Source organism: Pipistrellus hanaki (genome assembly GCF_964339955.1).
Source record: "Pipistrellus hanaki genome assembly, chromosome: 11".
In the NCBI taxonomy this organism is placed as follows: domain Eukaryota; kingdom Metazoa; phylum Chordata; class Mammalia; order Chiroptera; family Vespertilionidae; genus Pipistrellus; species Pipistrellus hanaki.
The window spans coordinates 66,224,040-66,250,798 of NC_140513.1; the positions used below are offsets into that span (position 1 = coordinate 66,224,040).

The 26,759-nt window shown below is 38.2% G+C and overlaps 1 protein-coding gene across 4 annotated transcripts in view; it reads left to right on the forward strand.

The window, feature by feature from the left end:
* The window catches only part of FANCC (FA complementation group C), a gene marked incomplete at its 3' end in the record, with an annotated part of 222,335 nt that overhangs the window by 69,555 nt on the left and 126,021 nt on the right, over positions 1-26,759 (forward strand). For all 4 annotated transcript variants that reach the window (XR_014796326.1, XR_014796327.1, XR_014796328.1 and 1 more), the window contains exons 4-5: positions 1,517-1,601; positions 10,134-10,228. Coding sequence is in view for 1 of the 4 variants with exons in the window: in XM_084898963.1 (XP_084755089.1) it covers positions 1,517-1,601; positions 10,134-10,228 (180 nt within the window). The remainder of the gene's footprint in view (positions 1-1,516; positions 1,602-10,133; positions 10,229-26,759) is intronic.

Sequence of the window (26,759 nt, forward strand, 5' to 3'; positions counted from 1 at the left end):
CTTTTACTCCCATAATAATAATAGAAGCAAGTAAGAAATTTGAAGGATAATTCTTATTGGTGGTATGAGTTCATATGTCTTTTGACACTGCAAAGAAAGCAGCAGTCTGTATGAACAACCAATGCTAATTTTAAAATTGTTTTTTATAATAAGACTTTTGTAACTTGACCTTAAAGTGGTCCCAGGAAGACTTAAGACTGGCCTCAATGCTGAGACAATGTGAAGAATTTATTGCTGTAGCAGTAGAAAATGCTTATAATTTTACCCTTTGTGCACGTTATCTCAATTTGGTCTCATTTTTGAACTTTATCTGAAAGATAAGGAAGTGGGAAAAGGCCATTGTACAACAGCATGCCTATTTTTAAAAATTATTTTTAATTTTTATTGATTTCAGAGAGAGAGAGAATCATCATTGAGGAGAGAGAATTACCTATTGGCTGCCTCCTGCACACCTCACACTGGGGACTGTACCTGCAACCTTGACATGTGCCCTTGACCGAAATCGAACCCGGCACTCTTCAGTCCACAGGCCAACACTCTGTCCACTGAGCCAAACCAGCTAGGGCAGCATGCATATTTTTAAATCTTAAGCTGTTTTCTATTTAGTTGGCCTATTATTGTTTCAGGTTTTAGATTGTTGTAGACTGAGTCTAGCATATAGTAATCAAAGTAGTAATAAACATAGATAAATATCTTTGGCCGCTTTTATTTCTTTTTATAAGTTCCAGAGTTTTTGTCCTCCCAAACCTTCTTTGAAATAGCCCTTCTGAAGCTGAGTTAGGATCATCTTTTATTTTGTTAGAATAAAACTCCAGGATAAAGATAAGAGATTATAAAGATATTAATCACGCATAATGCTTTTTCACTGTCATGTGGCCTTTGTTATTTTTAAATAAAGTGGCATTTTCTGACTGTTAAGTATGAGTAAAGTGAAGTTAATTTGGTAACAAAATTGACTTTACTAAATGTGCTGTACATGTTAGTCTTGGTGACCTGGTTTAAGTGAACAAAGGTGATGGTTAGGGTTGCCGAAGGAGGAATGTGTGAGGCCAAAGTGGTAAAGAATTATAAATTTATTAGGTCATCTGGAAAACCAGCTGGGCTGAGCCCCAAAATGGACCAGCACCCAGAGCCAGGGAGTCAGAGATTTTAAAGGCCTCTGGGCAGCCTTTTCCTGGGCAGAGCATTCTCTGGGAGGGTCCCCAGGGGAAAGATAATGGTCTTAGCTAGGGGAGTGCGGTCTAAGCAAAAGGGAATGTTGGTTGTGAAATGATCTAAAGGTCAGTTCCCAGGGGAGAGGGTATCCATTCGATTATTTTATCAGACCCGACAGTTGCTTGTTAAACTTTATTTGAATAACATGTCAAAAGATCTTTTCTAATTTTATTTTCCTTACTTTTCTTAACTATATACTAAAACAAGAAGCATTCAAGTTCCCTCAAACCATAGTGTCAGTTCAGTCTTTCTGAGTGATATAGGGCCCTTTTACTGACCAAAGCGTAATTTTCTTTTTCAGGATTCAAGTACAATCATTGAAAGATTCCCCACAATTGGTCAACTATTGGCAAAAACTTGCTGGAATCCTTTTATCTTAGCATATGGTAAGAATCCAAAGCATGCTCTCTCAAAACACAAACTTCTAATGATAACTTTAGTCTGCATTGCTTGCTAAAACACAGGGCTTTAAATTATAAACCTGTTTTCTGTATTTCACAAAGCAACTTCTTAAATGTATATTCTTTGCTCCATTATAAAGTGGCATCCTTTATTGTTTATATATATTTGTGTATGTTTGTATAGATAAACACATACACTGTAGGGAAGAGAATTCTTTGTGTTAGAGGGTAGAAACTCCCTGATGATTATCATAACCTCATTTTTAATTCAGTATAAAATGGTTTTAATAATGAAATAATTTTTATTTCCCAGTTTCATATTAGCACATGTGCTGTTTTTCATGTGTAAAATTATTCTTCAGAGTCTGAATCCTTCATGACTCTACCATTATTTAGGGATGACAACTTGGTTTTACCAAAGATTGAAAGGAATTTGGGATTCATTGGGGAGGTGTAACTTTACTCATCTGCTGCCTACCTGTCCCGCCTCACTTCCTGTTTAATTCCCCACAACTACACCGCACGCGTGGTAGCCAGATCAGATTACTAACTGTGCCTGAGATGCATGAAGTTAGGGCCCGTGACATGCAATTCCTGATGCCTGGAACTCTGTTCTCCTCTCTCCTCCTCATAAACCTTTTAAATCACCTTGCTGGGGCTGAGTTAGGAACCGGTCTTAGTATTTCCATATCCGCTGGCATTTCCCTTAATTATACAGTAATACTAACTACACTGTTTGTAATTGTTGGTTTGCCTGTCTGATATCCTGGAAGAGTGAATGTCTTTTAGGAGCAGGAACTGTGGTTTTAGTTCTGTCATCCTGGGACCTTTGGTAAGGTGGAGCAGGTGCATCTGAAGGTGCACAATTGAAACTTATTGCCTTGAATTGACTATATTATTAGCTAATGTAATATTTACTTTTCATGTTGTTTTTTTAGTCAAAGACTGATTGTTAACATTGATATCAGAATAAAAAATAAAATTAATATTTCTCTTTGATGTTTTAAAGAATTTCCCTCTCCTAACCTGTCATACATAAGTTACTATAAGAAACATGAACTAGGTGGGAAGGGACATTAGCATTTGGTTCTGTGAGCATACCTGCATGTGTGCATTGAACACACTCATACTCACTTTCTCTGGCTCCACCCTCATTTACCTACTTCTCTTCCTCTCCACTCTGCCTCTTGCTGCTGCTTCTCTCTTGAGTTGATTCTACCTACCCCAACCACTCAGCCTGTTCAAGTTCTTGACTTTTTAATCCTCACCTGAGGATATTTTTTAATTTATTTTTAGAAAGAGCAGAAGGGAGAAAGACAGAAATATCGATGTGAGAGAAATATGTCAGTTGGTTGCCTCCTGCCTGCACCCCGACAAGGGCCTGCACTGGGGAGGAGCCTGCAACCAAGGTACATGCCCTTGATCGGAATCAAACCTGGTACCCTTCAGTTTGCAGGCCTACGCTCTATCCACTGAGCCTAACCAGCTGGGACCTGTTCAGGTTCTTGATCTGAAAGGGCAAAGCCTTCTTTGTACAGCCATCACTGTATTTGCCACTCTTACCAGGGCCATACATCCATGTTCTGTATTACATATTTTAGTGGTGCCACTGAAATGTACTGCTAATGAGCTTACTTTGTTTTAGGAATTTACAGATGCAGGCCATCACTTGTTATTCATGAATGCCACACGCACACTGCAGGGGATGGCCTCTCTCAGGATCCTTCCTGGAGGTCCTGTTTTTGGGACTGGAGTATCCAGCTAAGCAATGAAGTGAGACGGGAAACTGACAGCAGATCTTAGTGCAAGTTTTTTATTCTGAAAAAGAGTGGAAATGAAAGGAATATGCCAGTACATATTTGCCACCTAATATCTTATTTTTTTATATATTAAATTGAAATTTCAAATAAAAGTTAATTCTTTAAACTTTATTTCTATAGTTTAAAATCATGAAGGCAGCATTTTTTTGAGACAATAAATATTGTGTTCAGCTGCCAAGTTTGGGGGATAATTGTTACACAGCAATAAATAGCAGATAGTGAGGAAGAGAGGGTATAGCTGTTACATTTAATTATGAGTAAAGAGAATCAAGGGTTCCAAAGAAGAGAACACCACTGAATAAAAAGTGTCTCTACCTTTCTATTACCTACTTTGTCTTTTCTCTTTCTGGTGTCTCCATTTCCAAATACTTCTTTCTTTCTTATCCTTATTTCATATCCTGTTCTCACCATTATGGGAGACTTATTTCCTTAATGGAAACTGTTCATGTTTACTGTATTTAAAAAACAATTTTGATGTTATATAATTGTAAAAAAGACCCTTTCCTGAGAGAAAAAGCCCAACCAGTGAAACAACAACATAAAGCAAGTTGTTCTATGCCTGTCAGTCTTTTCTATGAGCTCAGAATCAAAGATGTACCTCAGACAGGAAACTGAAATTTAATGGGCAGTTCAAAGGGCAGCCCAAGCATTGAAACAGAGAGAGATGAAGAATTTGTTTCTGGTTGTCAGAAGGGGCCAATGGAATGAAGATGAGGTGCTAAGGAAAGATCGCAGATGATACAAGTTTAGGCCATAGGGATAAAATTAGTCCAGCCTCCACTTTTACAAATAAGAAACCAGAAATCCAGAAAGTTCCATGACTTGTCTTAAAAACCCCATCTCATCTACTGTCCTCCAAGAGTCAGCTCTAGCATGAGCTCCTCTGTGAAATTCTCTTTCTCCTCAGATCCTTGTTCCGACTTCTGGTCTTTTTTCTCCTTAAGTGGAAAGTGAGCAGAAATTGTGAGCCGTGTTTTCCTGGGCCTTGGCGTACAAAAACAAACAAACCAACAAACAAACAAATAAAAACAAAAACCTCTGTGAATATCTGTGCAGTGAACATATATATTCAGGGGATGCTGGCCAGTAGGAAAGTCAGGACTGGAATGCTTCTACCACATGGTGTGATCTGCTGGAGGTTAGATCATTACCACATGGCAGACTTTAGAAGGGTGGGCTCCTGGCTCTTATTAGCTTTCTACTCTGGGAAAAGTGTCTTCTCATCTCTAATCTATAATTAACCTTTTCTGCAAGACTATCATCAAGAACTTGTTTAGATGCACTATGCAATTCACAGAGACTAGTGCAAAATGAGCAATGCCTCTGATTCTACTTCTTCAGTTCTATAACTCAAACTCCCACATTTTAACATTCTGAATTAGGGATGTCCTACATGTACCATGTATACTTAAAGGTTGGGTGAAGATTAATTTGGCTTTTCTTTTTCTTTCTTTTTCTGTTTTCTGTTATTGTTAATTCTCACCTGAGCATTTTACTAGTATTTCCATTGGCTGAGAGAGAGAGAGAGAGAGAGAGAGAGAGAGAGAGAAAGGGACATCGATGTGAGAGAGACATATTAATTGGTTGCTTCCCATACACTCCCTGGCTGGAGTGGGGATTGAACCTGCAACCTAGACATGTGCCCTTGACCAAGAATCAAACCTATAGCCCTTTGGTGCATGGACTGATGCTCTAACCACATGAACACACTGGCCAAGGCTTTTTTTTTTTTTTCTTTTTGAGAGAAAAATAGATATACTAGTTGTACCAGTTAATAATGAGGATTTTTTCAATAGATGATGTTACACATATGTTGCTATATATGTGATTTGATATGTATGCTATTTTGTTGTATTGACAACAAGCTTCAAAACTTCATATGTCAAATTTGCTGAAGGTGTTAACATCATAGATATTTGTACACTTAAAAATGTCGAATTTCATGCCATAAAAAGCATTTGCAGGAAGTTTTAATTCATTATTTTAAGAAAAGTGCTGCTGAATACTTCAGGAAGCTTATGGTGAACATGCTCCATCTCAAGGTACTTGTGAACGCTGGTCTAAATGATTTAAAAGTGATGATTTCTATGTGAAAGACAAAGAACGTCCAGATCTACCGAAGAAAGTTTGAAGACCAATAGTTACAAGCATTATTGGATGAAGATGCATATCAAACTCAAAAACAATTTGCAGAAAGATTAAACATTGCTCAACAAACAATTTCTTATCTTTTACAAGCAATGGGAAATATTTTAAAGGAAGGAAAATGGGTGCCATATCAACTGAAGGAAAGACAAATGGAAAACCAAAAAGTCATCAGTAAAAGGTTGCTTCAGTGGCACGGAAGAAAGTTTTTTTTTGCATTGAATAGTGACTGGTGATGAAAAATCCCAAATGCACAAAATCATGGGTTGATCCAGGCCACCCATCAACATGGACTGCAAGGCCAAATCGCTTTGGAAAGAAGACCATGCTCTGCGTTTGGTGGGATCAGGAAGGTGTGGTGTATTATGAGCTTCTAAAACTAGGTGAAACCGTTAATACTGATCGCTACCAACAACAAATAATCAATTTAAACCATGCCTTGATCATGAAACGACCAGAATGTGCCAGAAGACACAGCAAAGTAATTTTGCTCCATGATGACTCACCATCACACACTTGAAAACCAGTTAAAGACACGTTAAAAGATCTTGCCTGGGAAGTATTAACCCACCGGCCGTATTCACCAGACCTTGCTCCTTCAGATCACCACTTGTTCCGACTGACGGCACATGTACTTTCTGAGAAGTGGAAATTTGGTCTCTGAATGATTTGCCTCAAAACAAGAGAAGTTTTATTGGTTCAGTATCCACCAATTACCTGAAAGATGGGAAAATGTGTAGCTAGCAATGGACATTACTTTGAATAAAGCACTTTTGGTGTTTCTCTTAAAATTACCGTATTTTCTTTTATTACAAAATACAGCATTATTCACCAGTACACTTAGTACTGTTGAGCTAAATGTGTGAAATATCTCAACACCTGGGAAAAACTCCTATCTTCTGTGTTATTTTAGATTTAAGCTTCATGCATTAACATTCTCTTCTTTCTTTTTTTAATTTTTATTTTAGTGTTGTCTTCGTTTTGGAAATGCATTCCTTTTTAACCCAGAAAGCTATTTGTGTAAGCTTGTCACTAGACTGGTTCTAAACCGGGAGTTCTGCCCTCCAGCTCCCATATCGTCCAGGACCTCAAGACTCTTGACTTGCATAGAAAAGAATTCAGGAATGAATCCCAGGGAGAGCAAAAGCAAGTTTTATTTAGGCAGAGAAAGAAACAGGATCAGGGGTTGAGCCCAGGATTGGCTGCTGCCACCTGGTGCCCCTTGATTGCACGTCTCACAGGGCATGGCCATGAAACAAGTGAAAATACATGTCTGAGTGGACATGAAGAACTTGTGAGTTGTGCCTTGTGTGGTATTATGAGCTTCTAAAACCAGGTGAAACCATGTAAGCTTGCTTTTGCTTTTGCTCTCCCTGGGATTCATTCTTGAATTCTTTTCTATGCAAGTCAAGAGTCTTGAGGTCCTGGACGATATGGGGGCTGGAGGGCAGGACCCCAGGTTTAGAACCAGTCTAGTGACAAGCTTACACAAATTTTACCTTTGCCTTTGGGTTGAGAGGGGGTCTTTTTCCTAACGTGGCCTGTTTTGGAAGTGTCGTAGCATTTCTGGCACCAAATTAAGATTTTGCCTTCTGATTGGGAGAGTGCCTTGTCCTCAGTATGGTCCCTTCTGCAAGTGTCATGATGTTTATCCACTTGTCCCCCTTCTACTTGTATTGTCAGTTTTCATTATAATAGAGCTTGGGGTTGGTCTCTGGTTACCTTTTCCTTTATCATGGATTGATCTGATTTCAGCCAGTACTTGTTGATGACTCCAGTGCACACACAGGAGTTTCCTGCCATAAACTATTTCCCTTTGACCATGTGTGGAGATGGGGGCTGTGCTGAGAGGACCTAGCCAGCAGCTTATTGGCTGTGATGTTGCTCCGAATTCCTCATTCTCCTAGTTGGGAGTTTTTCCTAACTTCTTTCTGTGCTGTCTCAAGCTTATCATTGGATGTGTCTGTCACACTTGTGACACAAAGATGGAATTTCTTCTAATATTTAAAACATAGGCCATCTAATAGTCATATTTTTAATCAGTGGGATTGGTTCAACCTGAAGAATGCTAAGATCATTAGACATTAAATTATGGTATTTGAAATAAATTGATCTCAGGCAAGCTCATGGAAACTAGGGGGAAAAGTGAGTCCCTCCGAATAACTCCTGATAAAATTTGTTTAAATATGTTAGTTATTAGGAGACTATAAGCCTATAGATATTTATAGGTTTAAAAAATACTGTTAGTGTCTTGTGTGGTTGAAAATGCAGAGGTAGTTTCTGTAGTTTGTATTTTCCTTTTTAAAAAAAAATTTTTTTTAATCCTCTCCCAGGGATATTTTTTCATTTATTTTTAGAGAGTGGAAGAGAGAGGGAAAGACAGAAATATTGATGTAAGAGAAATACATTGATTGGTTGCCTTCTGCATGTGCTCTGACCAAGGCCTGGGCCAGGGAGGAGCCTGTAACCAAGGTATGTGCCCTTGACCGGAATTGAACCTGGGACCTTGTGGTCCACAGGTTGACACTCTATCCACCGAGCCAAACTGGATAGGAATTCTTTATTTCTTATTGATGAATCCCTTAGAGATGCTGTGCTTATGAGATAGCAGAAGAAAGAAGGTAAAGAGTGAGTTTTAATTATGATGTGTCTTGGTGTGATCCTCTTTGGGTTCCTTTTGCTTGGGGTTCTGTGTGCTGAATTTTTCACCCCAAAATATGCTTTTGGAATATTGATTATTTTAAGCTGGTTATTTTTAATTAACAAAAGACTTAAATAAAAAAATTTGCCCCCTGCTGAAACCGGTTTGGTTCAGTGGATAGGGCATCGGTCTGTGGTCTGAAAGGTCCCAGGTTCGATTCCAGTCAAGGGCATGTACATTGGTTGTGGGCACATTCCCAGTAGGGGGTGTACAAGAGGCAACTGATCGATGATTCTCTCTCATCGATATTTCTAGCTCTCTATCTCTCTCCCTTCCTCTCTGTAAAAAAATTAATAAAATATATATTTTTTTAAATTTGCCCCCATCACCCCTTCACCCAACTACTAAAAGGATTTAGAGAGGACCTGCTCCAGGAAGGAAGCTGTTATAGACAGTGATAGTTTAACATGAACTGAGTGTGATAGGGAGGAACCTGGGAAGGCCCTTTGATCAAAGTTCTCTCTGTGACCCTTGTTAAAAACAGTCCAGCGAACATTTACTTATCAGACGTTTGCTTTTCCATCTCCCTGTAAATTGTCTTGTAAAATCCAAGATCATAATGGTCATCCCTCTCCTTAGCTCAAGGTAGCATATAAGCTTTAACTGCCCTACTTATCCTTGGGTCCCGTATTCTTTTTATTTTTTAAAATATATTTTGTATTGATTTGAGTGAGGAAAGGAGGAGGAGGAGAGAGAGAAACATCAATGATGAGAGAGAATTATCGACCGGTTGCCTCTTGCAAGTACACTACTGGGGATCGAGCCTGCAATCTGGGCATGTGCTCTGACTGGGAATTGAACTGTGACCTCCTGGTTTATAGGTCAACTGTCAATCACTGAGCCAGCACTGGGAGGGCCAGGGTCCCTTATTCTTATGGAACATCCACATGTGCATACATAATAAGTTTGGTCATGTTTTTCTGTTAATCTGTCTCATGTTAATTTGATTATTAGTCCAGACAGAAGAATTTAGAAGGCTAGAAGGAAAATTTATTTTTCTGCCCCCGCCGGGCATCAGATGGTTCTGCAAAGGCTTGATGCCAGGTGCTGCATTTCCTCAGTCCCAGCTCCATGGCCTTGTGATAAAGTCCTAGCTGCTTAGTTCGGGTAACTGACATCTTCCATCTTTAGGCCTCCTTTGCTTTTCAAACCTGTTACAAAATTTCCAGCTGGAATGGACTCATTGTCCAAAGGAGAGAGAGAGAGAAAAAAAAGGCTCTCTAAACAGTTATTCCCATCAAATACAGGATTTTAAAGTTCAGCGTTTTCATCACATATTTACTAAAGTTTTAAATTTCAGAGCAAAACATTAAAAGCATGTTAAGAGGCTTCTATTTTATGCAAACCATTTGGTATTAAACAATCTTTTTTTGAGTTTGATTTTAAAAAGGGAGGGTGTTTTGGCAAATTAGAAAATTAAAAGATTAAATCTGAAAGATTGAGTGCTGCCTATAATAATTATGTTGCCTTAAAGAGGTTGAAACTACTAACGAGAAATAAACTTAATGAGAAATAAAGAACTGATCTTGAGAAATAAAGAACTGATCTTGCCCAGTTCTTTTAGTTCTTTCCATCATTCTCTTTTGGCTTTAAAAGTTGCTGCTGTAACAGAAAGGGAATTGACCACACAAGTGCTGAGCATACATGATCCCAAACCCACAAGAAGAAAAACCCCACAAACTTGTTTCACACGTGGTCCTGAATGTTTATTCTGTGAACTTAGTAGTTTGAGATTTTCCTAAAATATAATAGACATATTTCCTGTAAATAAAATGTTTTACATTTTTAATACTGTTTATCTTTTCCTTTATTTGATTAAACCTACTCATTTTAGTTTTTTTCTCTTTGCAGATGAAAGCCAAAAAATTCTAACATGGTGCTTAGGTTGTCTGATTACCAAAGAACCACAGAGTTCTGGAGAATCGAAACTCAACTCCTGGACACGGGTAAGAGTGTAAACGTGCCCTGCACTGCTTTGAATTAAATTGTTTTAAGGTGCTGCTGACTGTCCAGTTCCAGGATGTTTTAGAAACATTTCAAACATACCTTTACTGTTACATTGTCTTGCTGAGTGTAAGGTTAAAGAGGTTTTATTTTTGTTTGTGAATTCTGTAAAACATTGATCTTTAGGGTGAACTTTCGTATGCCTCCAAGACCTAGTGTGGAGTGGTTTGGGAAAGTTACTTTCAGGTAATTTAAAGGAATGCAGCCTCTTTCCCTCTAGCAATTGCTGTCCTTCCAAAAATTGTTCCTCCCTACCAACCTCGTTTAAATACTGTATGTAATTCCTCTCCAGGTGCTTCTCCGCCTCTCTCAGAATCTATTCTGTAGTAAAACTAAAATTCAGAAGTTGCCTGAGAATAGTAGTCTTTATTTTGTGTCCCCAAGTTTGTACCCAGGCCAGTATGCTCAGGCTAGCAGCTGGTGGTAGTTGGCTGCTGTTGCTCTGTGTCAAATTGGTTACTCAGCTGTGCTGGTCCAGATAGCTGACAGCTCCTTGGCATTCACCATGGCCGTTTCTGCTTCCTCTTGAAGGGCAGACACAAGTTGCAGACTTTTGTGAGGCTGGGCTGTGACTGCCCTCAACGCCGGCAAGTTGGCTATTCTTTTCTCTTACTCCCCACTGTCTTGCTGTCATCACCCCAAGGACTGGCTGATGCCTGTCAGACTACTTAGTATGCACATGGCTCAGGTTACTGTTTAGTATTATTAAATCATCCACCTAGATCAATGCATGTGGTTTTGTCTAACAATCTGACTGGTGACATAATTTCATTCAATGCTTTTTGACCATTCCTTTCTTTAATATAAACTTGCAGTCAGAGATGGCAAAGACAGTATTTGTAACTTCCTGTTATATTCAAAGAATAGCAGAGAAAGGGAAAGTAGAAGTGAAAAGGATTGGATGATGGAAGGAAAGAATACAGAATTTAATTAGAAGGAAAATTAATGTAAAGAACTGAAGAAAGGAACAGATAAGTAGAATTAGAGTTGAAATAATATGAAAAACAAGGTTATAGAATAACATATTTAGTCTTTAAGGTTTTAAATTGTTGCTTCTGTTGAGTATGTGATATTTTAATGATTACTTAGGATATATTTTTTTATATATCCAGATCAATACGTCCTAACATAGACCATGTAATTAAATTTTTTGGATGGTTGAGTTAACGTTTTTATTTCACTGACTTTATTAGCCCATTAAAAAATTTCTAGCCTTGCATTTTATTCTGTGGGTTTCTCTTATTTAATGTAGTGTCTATTTACCATTAGGTAATTATTAAGAACTAGAGGCCTGGTGCACAAAATTTGTGCACAGGTAGGGTCCCTAGGCATGGCTGGCAATCAGGGCTGATAGAGTCCTTCCAGCTTCTGTATGGGGCCTTTCTTCTGGCTGCCAGCCAGGGCCTGCCTTTGTTCAGCACCGCCCCCTGATGGTAAGCATACGTCATGGTGAGTGATCGGCCTCCCAATCAAACTCCCATGAGGACAGTTTGCATATTAGGCTTTTATATATATAGATAACTCATGGAGAGAAAGTAAAAGCACTTTTTTCCTATCTTCAGAGAATTCTCAGACTGGCCAGATCATACAAGGGCAGTGTGATGGGTTATTAGTAGAGCTGTAAATAGGTGTGATGGCAACACAGCACTTGCTCAAACTTCAGGGTTTGGAGACATTTCCACGGGAAGATGATGTATTAGCTGAGTTTTGAAGGATCACTAGAGAGCAGGGATAGAGTTTTAGGAGTCATATTGCTGTCAACAGAGAGAGTATGTGCAAAGAAAGCATGGTGGTGAGAAAGGAAATGTTGCATTTGGGGAACTCAGGTCCTTAGACATATCTGAGGTTTGGATGTTACAGGTTTGGTGATGAAGCATAAAGCCTGAGAGATAGGCAAGCACCAAGTTATGTATGACTATAAGGAATTTCTGTTTTATCTTGGAGGCAGCGAGGAAATCACCAAAGCATTTTGAACAGAGAAATCATGTGTCCAGGTGTGGGTCTTAGAGACTCAACAAACGGAAATTGATTTGGAAGGTGGCAAGGATAGTACTTTGGAAGATAATTTTGTGGTAAAGGTGAGAAATTGAGAGGACCTGAATGAAGTGGATAAGAAGGGCCAGATTTATATTAATAAGGTAAATATCCAAAAGATACAATGGCAGATCAAGTGCAGGTGTACTTAGATATAGGTGTAGTTGAGAATACTGTTCTCTGGAGAGCGAGCTGATTTGTAAGTGAAGGGTTTCCAGTCACCAGTGTAAAGAAATAGTGGAAGCCTTAGGTGAGAGTGAGATCTGTCTTCTAGGGAGAGTACTAGAAAGGGCCTCAGGACAACCTTGAGAGACACTGGCAGTTAAGGAGTGGGTGGGAGAATAGGTGCACGGCAGACAAAAAATGGGGAGTCAAGGAAGTAAATGGAGATATCAGCAGCAGCGTTTTAAGAAGGAATGAGTAGCCATCATTCTAATAATCTAATCCTATAGTGCAGCACTGTCCAGTAGAAATAAAATAATAAATAGATAAGTTTAGATTTTCCAATAGGCACTTGAAGAAGAATAAATAGGTAAAATTAAGTTTAATAATTTTATTTAACCTAGTATATCCAAAATATTATCATTTCAACATATAGTTAATATAAACTTATTAATGAGATTATTTTATAACCTTTTTTCATACTAAGTCATTGAAATCTAGTGTATATGTTACACTTAGGCTTACATTACATGTTAATTTTGATGCTAAAATTTTCAGAAATTCTTGATCTGTAGTTTTCATTAAGTTTATAGTTGAAAAAGTAGGTTCATATACACAAATTATTCCAAAGAAACCTATGACTGAATCAAATGTCAGTTTTTAAATTTAATTAAAATTTCAAAATTTGCCTTTTAAAAAATATATTTTTATTGATTTCAGAGAGGAAGGGAGAGGGAGAGAGAGATAGAAACATCAATGATGGGAGAGAATCATTGATCAGCTGCCTTCTGCACGGCCCACACTGGGGATCAAGCCTACAACTCAGGTATGTGCCCTGACTGAGAACTGAACTGTGACCTCCTGGTTCATAGGTCAATGCTCAACCACCGAGACATGCCAACCGGACAAAATTCACTTTCTTTATTATTTGTACTCACTAAATTTGAAGGGCTTGATAGCCACATATGGATAGTAGTTACTGTATTGGACAGGGCAGCTGTAGGGCACGAAGCAAGTTAAGATCTGGATAGCACTAGTCAGATTTAACCACTAGTAGGAATGACCTTGGTGAGAATAGATTAATGGAAGGTTGAAGGAAGTAGCCAGAGCTACAGATTGAAAAATGATGGGGACAATAGGAAGTGGAGATGGTAAACTTTGTTACTCTTTCAAGAAACTTAGCAGTGAAGAAGGGAGACAGGAGGTGGTAGTCAGACTAAATTATAGTATAGAGTTGGTTGAAATTGAGAAAGACCTGACTAGGGTTCTGAGAAAAAAGTGCTGGTAGGATCAGGTTGAGGACATACGAGATTGGGAAAACAGTTTTTCTTCTCATTGTAGTAGACAGGCCTGTAATACTAACTGATAAAAAACAGTTGTCTAGAATAATATTAATTGTTTAAGTATTAGCAGTCTGAAGCTAATTACATAAACCTACTTACATAATCATATGATGTTGATCATAAATGCAGCAAGACAGAAGATACTTGTTGGTTTACAAATCAGTTGTACATTTTGGGAATACTTTCTTGGACCTTAGAAGTGTTACTTTCTCCATAAAAGTTTTAGAGGGACATATTACACCCTAAGGATGTGTAACTTGTCATCCAGTAGCCTTCTGAAAATTATATAACAAGCCATATTTTAATATTTGTTAGTTTTATTTAATGGTATATGCAATGCTGCTCTCATTGTGGTAATATAATCTCAGGCTTATTCTGTGTTCCTAGAGTATCACAAGTGTGATTGAAACAGCCTGAGTGAAACACCAAGAATTTCTTCTATAAATTCTAAAATTCAGTAAAAATTCAGATTAATTATTAAATTTGGAAATGGTAGACCAAGTTATATTAGTTGTATTTTTAGAACAGAGATGAAATACACATTTAGAGATGAAATACACATTTTGTTTCCTGCTTGCCGTACTTAGCATATGTTAATATGTTATGCTGGAAATATATTAACATAATATGTTTTTTGGAGTGTTTCTGGTAACCTCAAGTATGCCATGTAATAACACCAATCAATGATTAGTGTTATAGTGTAGCAGCTGGTTAAGTCACAGGACTCTTTTATATCTCTTCAGAATGCTTGGTTTTTGAAAAGCAGTTTTATTGATGAAGCCATTGGACAGATAATTTTTGAACGGTACGTTCTGTTTGCCAGGTGGGATGGCAGTGGCTGAAGATACACAGTGGATCTAAAGACAGCATTATTTACAGAAGCCAAGATATGGAAACAGTGTAGGTGTCCATCAGTGGATGGTTGAATAAAGAAAATGGATTTCATACTATATATTTAATGAATGTTATTCAACCATAAAAAATGAAATCTTGTTATTTACAACAACATGGATGGCCCTAGAGGACACTATGCTAAGTGAAATAAGTCAGATAGATAAAGACAAATACCACATGATTTCACTTATACGTAGAATAAAAAAACACAACAAAAACAAGCTCATAGATACAGAGAATAGATTGGTGGATGTGGAGGTTGGGGTGGAGAAAAAGGGTTAAAGAGTGCACATTTTCAATTATAAAAGGAATACCTGGGGATGTAATATACAGCATGGTAACTATAGAGAATAACACTGTATTGTATATTTCAAAATTGCTAAGAGAGTAGGTCTTAAAAGTTTCATCATAAGAAAAAAGAACTGTTTGCAGTTATGGTGATGGATGTTAATTGACTTATTTTGGTAATCAACTTGCAATACATACAAATATCAAATAATGTCGTGCATTTGAAACTGTTATATATCAACTATATCTCAATAAGAATAATAAAAAAGTCACATATGCCAAAGTAAAGTAAGGGAAAGAGATGATGAAGTTTCACTATTAGAATGTTTTCCAAGGAGGTGACTTTTTAGGAGAAATTTAAATTAGCTGAAGGAATAAGCTCTATTTTTTTTCAGCCTATCAATGTCTCTCTCCCTTCCCATTACCCCCCCTCTCTTTCTCTCTCTCTTTGGGGGAGGAACTCTGACTTCTGCCACTCCATCCTGCATCCAAAGCCCTGTCTCCTTGCTCATGGAGGTTCTCCTACTACCTGTGGGATCTACAGCCCTAATTTTTTTTTTTTTAATTCTACTTGGTTATCTTTCTTTTTCTTATTGATTTGTAGAAATTCTTTATATGTTTTGAATATAGGTACCATTTTTATTGCATGTATTGCAGCTATTTTTTTCCATGCTATAGTTTATGTGTTCACATTTTCTCATTTTCTTTTAAGGAAAATTTTTAAAAAATGATTTTCGAGGGAGAGAAAAGTGGGGAGAGAGTCAGAAAAAGAGAGAGAGACAGAGTGGGAAAGAAAGAGAGAGGGAGAAAGAGAAACAGCGACATGAGAAACATTGATTAGTTACCTCCCTTACAATCCCGACTAAGGATTGAACCCACAACTTAGGTATGATCCCTGACCAGAAATCAAATGTGCCTTTTTGGTACATGGTATGACACTTTAACCAACAGAACCATCCGGTCAGGGCTCAAGGAAAATATTTTAAATTTTATTATAGTTAGATTTATCAAAATTTTTCTTTATAGTTAATAACTTTGTATCTTATTTAAGAAAAATTTCCCTACTCCAGGGTCATGAAGACCTTCCATCTTCTAAAAGTATATTGGTTTGCCTTTGCCATTTGGTCTGAGATTACCTGTAACAGTTTTATTGAATGGTCTAAGGTGGGTGTCTATATTTATTTTGCTTCCATATGGATACTCCATTATCCCAGCACCATTATTTCAAAGTCCTTTCCTCACTGAAGGAATAAGCCCTGTTTTGCTACCTTCATAAAAAAAATATATATATATATAGGGTGTCTTTATATTTAGGGACAGGTATAAACCTAAACCTCTCAATTAGTCTCATTGTATAGGATGGTTAATTGTATGTGTCAGCTTGACTGGTCCATTTGGTCAAACATTATTCTGGGTTTTTTGTGAGGGTGTTTTGGGATGTGATTAACATTTAAACTAATAGGCAGAGTAAAGCGGATCATCCTCCCTAATATGTGTGAATTTCACTCAATTCGTTGAAGGCCTGAATAGAACAAAAAGGCTGACCCCTCCTATAAGAGTTTTCTCTATAACTGAACTCTGAACAGTGGTTTGTGAGACAACTCCAAATTGTATGTTTTCGGGGTGGTTTTTTTTTTTTTTAGTGTAATACATTATTGTCAGAACATTCTACAGAGAGTACCCTGCATTTTTAGAAAACCAGATGTCTCAGAGATGATGGTGTTTGTACATTGAGATGCAAGACAGGCAGTGGACACAGAATAAGTAGACAGTAGGTTTGATGCTGGCAGAATGGCACTAGGGATTGGTCAGCCAAGGAGCAGACATGGATATTTTGGAAACATAATTATGTCTACATCTGTTGCTAGTTTCTATTGTTATAATAGTCCCCCTTATTGGCGGTTTTACTTCTTGGCCATCCAAAAATATTAAATGAAAAATTCCAGAAATAAGCAAGACGTAGGTTTTAAATTGTTCTGAGTAGTGTGATGAAGTCTTGTGCCATTCTACTTAGGAAGTGGATCATCCCTTTGTCCAGTGTATTCGCCTCACTTTTTCTCACCACGCAGGCATTGTGTCATCTCACATCATCACAAGTAGAATGATGACTACAGAACAATAATACATTTTGATAGAGAAAGAGACCGCGTTCACAGAACTTTTATTACAGCATATAATTAGTAAAAGACAGCAGAGGCAAGGTGGAATTCTGGGACAAGATAGGTACCCCTTCAGGTAGCTGCAGATTCCTCTTCCAAAGCCCCCCTCTTGTAAAGCACTGCCAGTTGTGAATGAACGTCCTCTTCTAGTATTTTACTTTCTTTATTTTTACTATTTTTATGTGTCTGTTTACTTATTTCCCATCCGTCCACCACCTGTTGGCAACCATCCACTTGTTCTCTATAGCTATAAGTCTGTTTCTATTTTTTTTTATTTCATTTGTGTGTTTTTTAAAGATTTCTCATATAAGTGAAATAATATAGTATTTGTCTTTCTCTGGCTGACTTGTTGAGTTATTTCACTTAACATAGTACCCTCTAGGTCCATCAATGCTATTGCATATGGCAGGATTTTATTCTTTTAATGGTTGAATAATATTCCTCTCGTGTGTGTGTGTGTGTGTGTGTGTGTGTGTGTGTGTGTATCACATCTTCTTTATCCACTCATCTATTGATGGATCTTGGTTGCTTCCATATCTTAGCTATTACTAGTAATGTTGCAATGAACATAGGGCTGCATTTATTTTTTTGAATTAGTGTTTTTGGTTTTGTTTTGTATAAATACCAAGAAGTAGAATTGCTGGATTACATGACAACTTTATTTTTATTTTTTTGAAGAATCTCCAGTCTGTTTTTTATTGTGACTTCACTAATTTACAATCCCATTAGCATTGTACCAAGGTTCTTTTTTCTCCTCATCCTAGCCAGCATTTACTACTTGATTTCTTGTTGATAGCCAGCCTGAAGGGTGTGAGGTAGTATGTTATTGATATGTATTTTGCATTTCCCTAATGATTAGAGATGTTAAGCATTTTTTCATAGGCCTGTTGGCTTATATGTATGTCCCCTTTGGAACTGTCTATTCAGGTCCTCTGCCCATTTTTAAATCAGATCATTTGTTTTTGTTGTTGTTAAGTTGTATCAGTTTATTATATATTTTGGATATTAATTCCTTATTGAATGTATCATTTTAAAATGTCTTCTCTCATTTAGTAAATGGTCTTTTTTTGTGTTGATGGTTCCCTTTGCTATTGAATAATTTTAGTTTGACATAGTCCCGGTAGTTTATTTTTTCTTTTGTTGCCTTTGCCTAAGGAGGCACATCCTATGTTTTGTTCTAAGAGTTTTATGGTTTCAGGTCTTACATTTAAATTCTTAATTCCCTTTGAGATTATTTTTGCATACATTGTAAGAAAGTGGTCTGGTTTTAATTTTTTGCATGTTTCTGTCCAGTTTTTCCAGTACCACTTATTGAAGAAACTTTCTTTAACACATTGTGTATCCTCATCTCCTTTGTCATGGATTAATTGACTGTATAAGTGAGGATTTATTTATGGGCTGTCTATTCTATTCCATTGTTCTACATATATGTTTTAATGCCACCACTGTTCCATTTTGTTTATTGTAGCTTTGTAGTATAGTTTGATGTCAGGTAATGTTATAACATCCCATTTTGTTCTTTTTCAAAAGTTCTTTGGCTAGTCAAGGTCTCTTGTGTTTTTTTGTATAAATTTTGTATAAATTTTAGGATTAGTCATTCTAATTTTGAGAAAAATGTCATTGGTATTTTTATAGGGATTTGATTGACTCTGTATTGCTTTAGGTATTAAATACATCTTAACAATATTAATCCTTCCAATTCATGAGGAAGGTATATCCATCCATTCCTTCTTCAGTTTCTTTCTTCAGTATCTCAAAGTATTTTGCCTCTTTCATTAAATTTATTCCTATGTATTTTGTTTTTTTGTGCAATTGTAAATTGCAGTCTTAATTTTGCCATAAACACACAACTAGTTTCTGCATATTGATTTTATATCCTGTAGCTTTTGGTATTGTCCTTAGGGTTTTCTATATAAAGTATTATGTAGTCTGACATAATGAGAGTTTTACTTCTTCCTTTTTTATTTGGATGCCTTTTATTTCTTCTTCTCATTTGACTGCTGTATCTAGGATTTTAAATACTATGTTGATTAGTGGTGTTAGTGGTCATCCTTTTCTTGTTCCTGATCTTGAGGAAAAGCTTTCATGTTTTCACCAGAGTATGATATCAGCTGTGGGTTTGTGATTCCGGTTTTATTATGTTGAGATATGTTCCTTCTGTACCTGCTTTGTTGAGAGTTTTTTTCACTAAAAGCAATCTTCATTTTTCCTGTTTCTCAGGTCTGAAATCCTGGAATCATCTATGGTGACCCTTGTCCTCTTATACCTCATATCTAGTTTATCAATAAGTCTGTCAGTTCAGTCTTTGAAATATAACCAGGATCTGACTACTACTCACCAGTTTCACTGCTTCTACCTCCATTCAAGCCACTGTCAACCCTCATGAGGACCACTGCAGTTCTCCTCATCTATGTCCTGCTTTCACCTTTGCGCTCCTTTGTTCTTAGTCTGAAAGATCTTTTAGAAGGTGCCTCTGCTCAGAACCTTCCAGTAGTTTCTTGTGTCATTCAGAGTAAACTGGCAAGTCTGTACTTGACTTACGAGGACCTCCACAGTCTCACCCTATGTGACCTGGGTAATCATCTCCCCACTTTCTCACTTCACCCCAGTACACCCTGGCCTCCTTGCTGCTCCTTGTGCCCAGAAACCTTGCCTAGGGCTTAAGCTTTCACATTTGCTCACATGTCTTCCCAGCTCTCCCCCAGAGAGCCCAGGACCTCTTCTTGTGCCTCTTTCAGGGCACTGCTCAGGTATCACCTTCTCTGAGGAGCCTTCTTCTTACCGGTCTGAGGAACGCACTGTTTTTATTTTGACTTATTCTTCTTTTTAATGTTGACCACCCCTGACATAATGATCTTTTACTAACTTTTCATTACCTCCCAAATAGGTTACAAATTTCATGAGAACAGAGACTTTTTTAATGTCTAGAAAAAGTGCCTGCAGGGCACATAGCAAACATTCAGTGATTATTTGCTTAATGAGTAAATAAGAGAGGAACAAAGTGGTGGGGTTTCCACTTGGAAAGAAGTGAATGAACAGACAGAAGGAAACATTATTATTCTAGTTAGGCCTAAAAATAAGATATTTGTGGAGGGAATTAGAAATTAAGATTAGAAAAATGGTTTTGCAGAAATTTTGGAGTGCCATGGGTGCCAACTTGTGAGTTTGTTCATAAATTAGTGGTTTAGGGCAATTGAAGGAGCTACTGGAAGTATTGGCATTGAGAGAGGTGTATTTGTCATGATTAGCATGCCTTCCCGCTTTCTCCCTTGCTCTCTAGTTTTTCTTAATCCTTCCTTTAGTCATGTATTCCTTAAATATATCCTGAGTACCAACTCTTTACAAGCAGATTTGGGGAATGCCTCAAGGATCAAGGTATTTTATTATACTATAACAAGAAAAGGAGAAGAGCTTATGGAAGGTACTGTGGGAGCCCACAGAAAGAAGGAAAAGCTTTGTTGAGAGGAGATTAGGAAATATGCAGAGGTGGTCAAAAACGCTTTCAGAAGATGAGTGGGCAGTGGCCTCACGATATTGCATCGTGAAGTAGGAGTTTCCAGGTGAGCAGAAGCCCAGGGCATGCATGGAACTTGGGGAACCTAAGGCAATCTGATGAGCATGTAGGAAAGTAGTAGAGGAAAAGCTAGAAAAGGTCTTCTTCTTAATGATAATAAGAATGGATGTCCCATTTATCATATCATGTAACTCATATACATGAGAGTTACAAAGAGGTAGTTTCTGATATAAGCCAACGGCTCATACTAAAACAAAATTTACTTAACCTGGAAGGCAAGGATTTTCATTAGTAGAGTTTAAATGATAGTTGCAGGGTTTGGGCGGGAGGCACCTGGATTATATAAATATAAATAAGATAGTGGGTTCCAAGATGACTTCAGAGTAGGTAGAAGCTACTACACCCACCTGCTCTTGGCACCAAACTAGATTTGCAGCTAAATTACAGAGCAATCAACCTGAATAACCCATTGAAGGCTAGCTGAACTGAAATGTAATAACCAAGACTTAACAGAAGAAGCCACATTGAGACAGGTAAGAAGGGTACAGACATGGAAAGACATAGCCCCCCTCAACCTCCTATCTGCTCTACCCCCGTATACCCCCCCAAACCTCCCTCCGTGCTCAGGTGCAGCGGTGGCTGAGAAGCTGGAGAGTTACCATGGCTGCAAAACTATCCTCCCACTAGGAGCATGTGTCCTCACCCCACACTGGGATCCCCAACTCAGAGCAACAAAGATGGTAAGAGGAGCTTCACAGCATCTGGTGATGAAAATCAGTGGGGATTCAGTCTACCTGGGAGAATTAGACCACACCTTTCCAGGGGGAGCACTCATTTTGTTACAGCACCAGCCTGGGAGTGAATGGTCCAGACTCAACTGCTGGTGAGGCCACGCTGCTACACTCAAGTCCTGCAAAGGGCTCTGCTGACTACACCCAACAGTGACTCTTTCTCCCCCTTCCCCCCTGGGGAGACTGTTGGCAGAGACTCCATTATTAAATTGTATGTCTTTGGGAAAGAAGGCCAGTCTCCCCAACCTCAAGGGTACAGCCAGTGCCCCTCCCCCAACCTGTTGAATCACTTTACTGGCCCATTCCTACAGAGTTCAGTGTCACGGGGAACCAGAGAGCCCTGTAGAGCTGAGATTTTCCGACTGTGTCTCCTGGGGAAGCTTTTGTCCAGGATCCAGATGGACGAGTGCTGGACTGTGTGGCTACATGGTGGGGAGGCAAATCCAGTCTCCCCTGTGAGTTTAGGTTTTGCTACCCCAGGAAGGGGAAAAAGTACCTGCTCCCTCTTACAGGCTTGTGGGCTCCACCCCCAATGGGAGACTGTTTGGATCAGTCCTGCCAAGTCCCAGATACCCGTCCGTTGGGCAAAGTCCATGGGGAACAGGGACAGCAGCTTAGCGCTGGGATATTAAGAATGAGAGACCAGCCGAAACCGGTTTGGCTCAGTGGATAGAGCATCGGCCTGCGGACTAAGGGGTCCCAGGTTCGATTCTGGTCATGGGCATGTACATTGGTTGTGGGCACATCCCCGGTGGGGGGTGTGTGGGAGGCAGCTGGTCTATGTTTCTCTCTCATCAATGTTTCTAGCTTTCTATCCCTCTCCCTTCCTCTCTGGAAAAAAAAAAATCAATTATATATATATATATATATATATATATATATATATATATATATATATATTTTTTTTTTTTTTTTTTTTTTTTTTTTAAAGAAGAATAATGAGAGACCACTGGAGGCTATTATCTGGGACAGGGGTGAAATGCTTAGGGTCCTCATGTGGATAGAGCCAGTATCATTCCCAAAGGAAGACTCGACCTATTGCCCTGAACCTAGGGTGGCTGGTCTTACTCCTGCAGAGAGGACAGCTGGCTGCATCCAGTCTGACCCTGCAGTGAGAGTGAAACCCTCCAGGGGAACTAGAGTTGGAAACCCTGGCAAAGACTGAGTTGTTTGCCTTTGAGGCATGGGCCACTTTCCCCTCATTGAGTGCCTTTACTATGTGATCCTCATAAGGGACCTAGTTGCCCCTGTGGAAGGGGCTGTAGATCTCAGCTAGCCTGGGATCATCCTACAGGCTTCCTTCAAAAGGCTGTGGAGGAAGACTAACCAATCACAAGTGAAAGTAGAGTAGCTGACAGGTAAAGGGAGACCTCGGGGAGCCTCTGAAAATTTCACAGGTCAGCCCCAGCTCTAAGCTGGAGGAAGAGGACATTTTTACAGCGATTAGACCCACACACACCCAGGTCCAGTAGATGCAGACACAAATATTGAAAAACATGGCAACTTCAGACAGGTAGCCCAAAGCCAGTAACACACAATGTCTGACAGTGACCTATACCTGAACCCCACCCAAGTGACTCAGAATCAACACAACCAGTGGTGGGCTTCAGACCACACAAGAACTTGACCCAGTTAGGCACACAAGCAGCTCACCCAATGGACGATTCCAGCAGGTACCAAACCTGCTGGGCACAACTCCGCTTTGGGGCACAACCCATGCACAGCATCTCACATACAGTGATTGAGGTTTACCCTTATAGTCAACCAGCCTGAAGGGTTAACTCCACTCAGGAAGAGCAGACAGCATTTAAGACTCACCTTACAACAACAGAGGGTGCACATAATGCCCAAGAAGCATTCCTGGAGCACTGAGCTCAAGTGATTGAAAGATTGTGCCACTGAGCTCAAAAGACACCTTCATTATAAGGACATCATAACAAGTTTCGGAGTCATAGCAGATATACCTAATACACAGAGACAAAATGGAGAGACAAAGAAAAATCTCCTGAATGAAAACATGAAATGGAAGCAACCAAAATATTAAATGCAGAGTTTTAAAACAAGGAATTAAGGATGCTCAAGGACCTTAGAGAAAGAATGGATGATTTTGTGAGAATTTAAAGAGATTGTAAGAACCCAAAAGAGCATAGAAACCATAAAAACTAACCAGTCAGAAATGAAGAATACAATGTCTGAAATGAAGGATGCATCAGAAGGAATCAACAGCAGGTTAGATGAAGCTGAGGATCAATTCAGCAAATTAGTGGGCAAGATAACAGTAAGCACCAAAGCAGAGCATCAAAAAGAAAAGAGAATTAAAAGAAACAAGGAAAGTATCTGGGACACATCAAGTGTAACAACATATGCAGTATGGGGACACCAGAAGGAGAATTCTCGAAAGTGAGCAAGGAGTAGAGAATCTATTTGAAGAAATAATGGCAGAAAACTTCTCAACATGGTAAAAGAAAAATTTACACAAGTTCAGGAAGCACAAAGAGATCCAATCAAGATGAACTCAAAGAGATCTACACCATGACACATAATAGTTAAAATGGCAAAGATTAAAAACAAATAGAGACTCTTAAAGGCAACAAGATAGATATCAACCTGTGAGAGAGCTCTTATATGACTGTCAACTGATTTTTCAACAGAAGCACTTTAGGCCAGAAGGGATTTGCAGGAAATACTCAAAGTAATGAAAAACAAGGAACTGCAACCAACACTACTCTATCCAACTGGGTTAGCCTATCATTTAAAATGGAAAGAAAAATAAAAAGCTTCCTAGACCAAAAGAAAAAAAAAGATTCTAAAAATCTCAATAGGGTGATAAACTATGGAAGAAATTGAAACAGACATCAAAAAGCTTCCAGCAAACAAAAGCCCAGGGCCAGATCGCTTCACAGGGGAGTTTTACCAAACATTCAAGGAAGAACTAAAACCTATCCTCCTCAGACTATTCCAGAAAATTCAAGAGGAAGGAATGAACACTTCCAAGCTCCCGCTATGAAAACAGTATCACCCTAATACCAAAACCAGATAAAGACAAAATAATGAAAGAGAATTACAGGCCAATATCCCTCATGAATATAGATGCCAAAATCCTCAACAAAATTCTAGCAAATTGAATCCATCAGTACATCAGAAAGATCATACACCATGACCACGTAGGATTCATCTCAGGGATGCAAAGATGGCACAATATTTGCAAGTCATTAAACGTGATACAACACATAAACAAATTGAGGGATAAAAATCATGTAGTCATATCAATTGATGCAGAAAAAGCATTTGATAAAATCCAACACCCTTTCTTGATAAAAACTCTCAACAAGGTGGGAATAGAAGGATCATACCTCAACATAATAAAAGTTATATATGATAAACCCACAGCCAACATCATACTCAATGGACAAAAACTAAAACTATTTCCCCTAAGAACAGGAACAAGACAGGGATGTCCACTCTCACCACTCCTGTTCTATATAGTGCTGGAAGTAATACTAGCCATGTGATCAGACAAGAAGAAGAAATAAAAGGCATCCAAACTGGAAAAGAAGAAGTAAAACTATCCTTATTCACAGATGACATGATCCTGTACATAGAAAACCCTAAGGACTCCATCAAAAAATTATTAGACTTAATAAATGAATTTGGCAATGTAGCAGGATACAAAATTAACACCAAGAAATTTGTGACATTTTTATACACCAATAATGAACTTACAGAAAGAGAGACTAAAAAAGCAATCCCATTTACCATCGCACTAAAAAAATTAAGACACCTAGGAATAAACTTAACTAAGGAAGTAAAGGACCTATATGGGGAAAACTACACGACATTGAAAACAGATACAGAGGAAGACATAAACAAATGGAAGAACGTACCATGTTCATGGGGATTGGTAGAATCAACATCATCAAAATGTCTGTACTACCCAAAGCAATATATAAAATCAATGCACTTCTCAATAAAATACCAATGACATATTTCACAGACTTAGAACAAACTTTCCAAAAATTTATCTGGAATAAAAAAGACCCCAAATAGCTATAGCAATCCTGAGAAAGAACAAAGTAGGTGTGATCTCAATACCAGATATCAAGCTGTATTATAAAGCCACTCTTCTTAAAACAGCCTGATACTGGCACAAGAACAGACATACAGACCAATGGAATAGAATAGAGAACCCAAAAATTGACTCAAATCACTATGCTCAATTAATATTTGACAAAGGAAGCACAAACATACAATGGAGTCAAGACAGTCTCTTCAACAAATGGTGTTGGGAAAACTGGCAGATACATGCAAAAAAATGAAACTAGATCACCAACTTACACCATACACAAAAATAAACTCAACATGGATAAAGGACTTAAACATAAGACGGGAAACCATGAAAATACTATAGGAATCCACAGGCAGCTAAATATCAAATGTATGTCGAAAGAACTTCACTGATACTACTCCTAGGGCAATGGAAGCTAAAGAGAAAATAAACAAATGGGACTACATCAAAATAAAAAGCTTTTGCATAGCAAAGGAAACCATCAATAAAACAACAAGAAAGCCCACTGCATGAGAGAACATATTCGCCAATGATATCAATGATAAGGGTTTAATTTCCAAAATTTACAGGGAACTCATGCAGCTTAACAAAAAGAACATATCCAACCCAATCAAAAAAAATGGCAACTGATCTAAATAGACACTTTTTGAAAGAAGACATAAGGAAGGCCAAGAAACATATGAAAACCTGCTCAAAGTCACTTATCATCAGAGAGATGCAAATTAAAACAAAAATGCGGTACTATTTCACACCTGTCAGAATGTCTATCATCAACAAATCAACAAATGACAAGTGCTTGTGAGGATGTGGAGAAAAAGGAACCCTCATGCACTACTGGTGGGAATGCAGACTGGTGTAGCCACTGTGGAGAATAGTATGGATTTTCCTCAAAAAACTAAAAATGGAACTCCCATTTGATGCAGTGATCCCACTTCTAGGAATATATCCCAAGAAACTAGAAACACAAATCAGAAAGGATATATGCACCCCTATGTTAATAGCAGCACAATTCACCATAGCTAAGATCTGGAAACAGCCTAAGTGTCCATCAGCAAATGAGTGGATTAACACTATGGTACATCTACAGAATGGAATACTACACTGTGGTAAAGAAGGAGTTCTTACCTTTTGCAACAACATGGATAGAATTGGAAAGCATTATGCTAAGCAAAATTAGCCAGGCAGAGAAAGATAAATATCACATGATCTCACTCATTTGTGG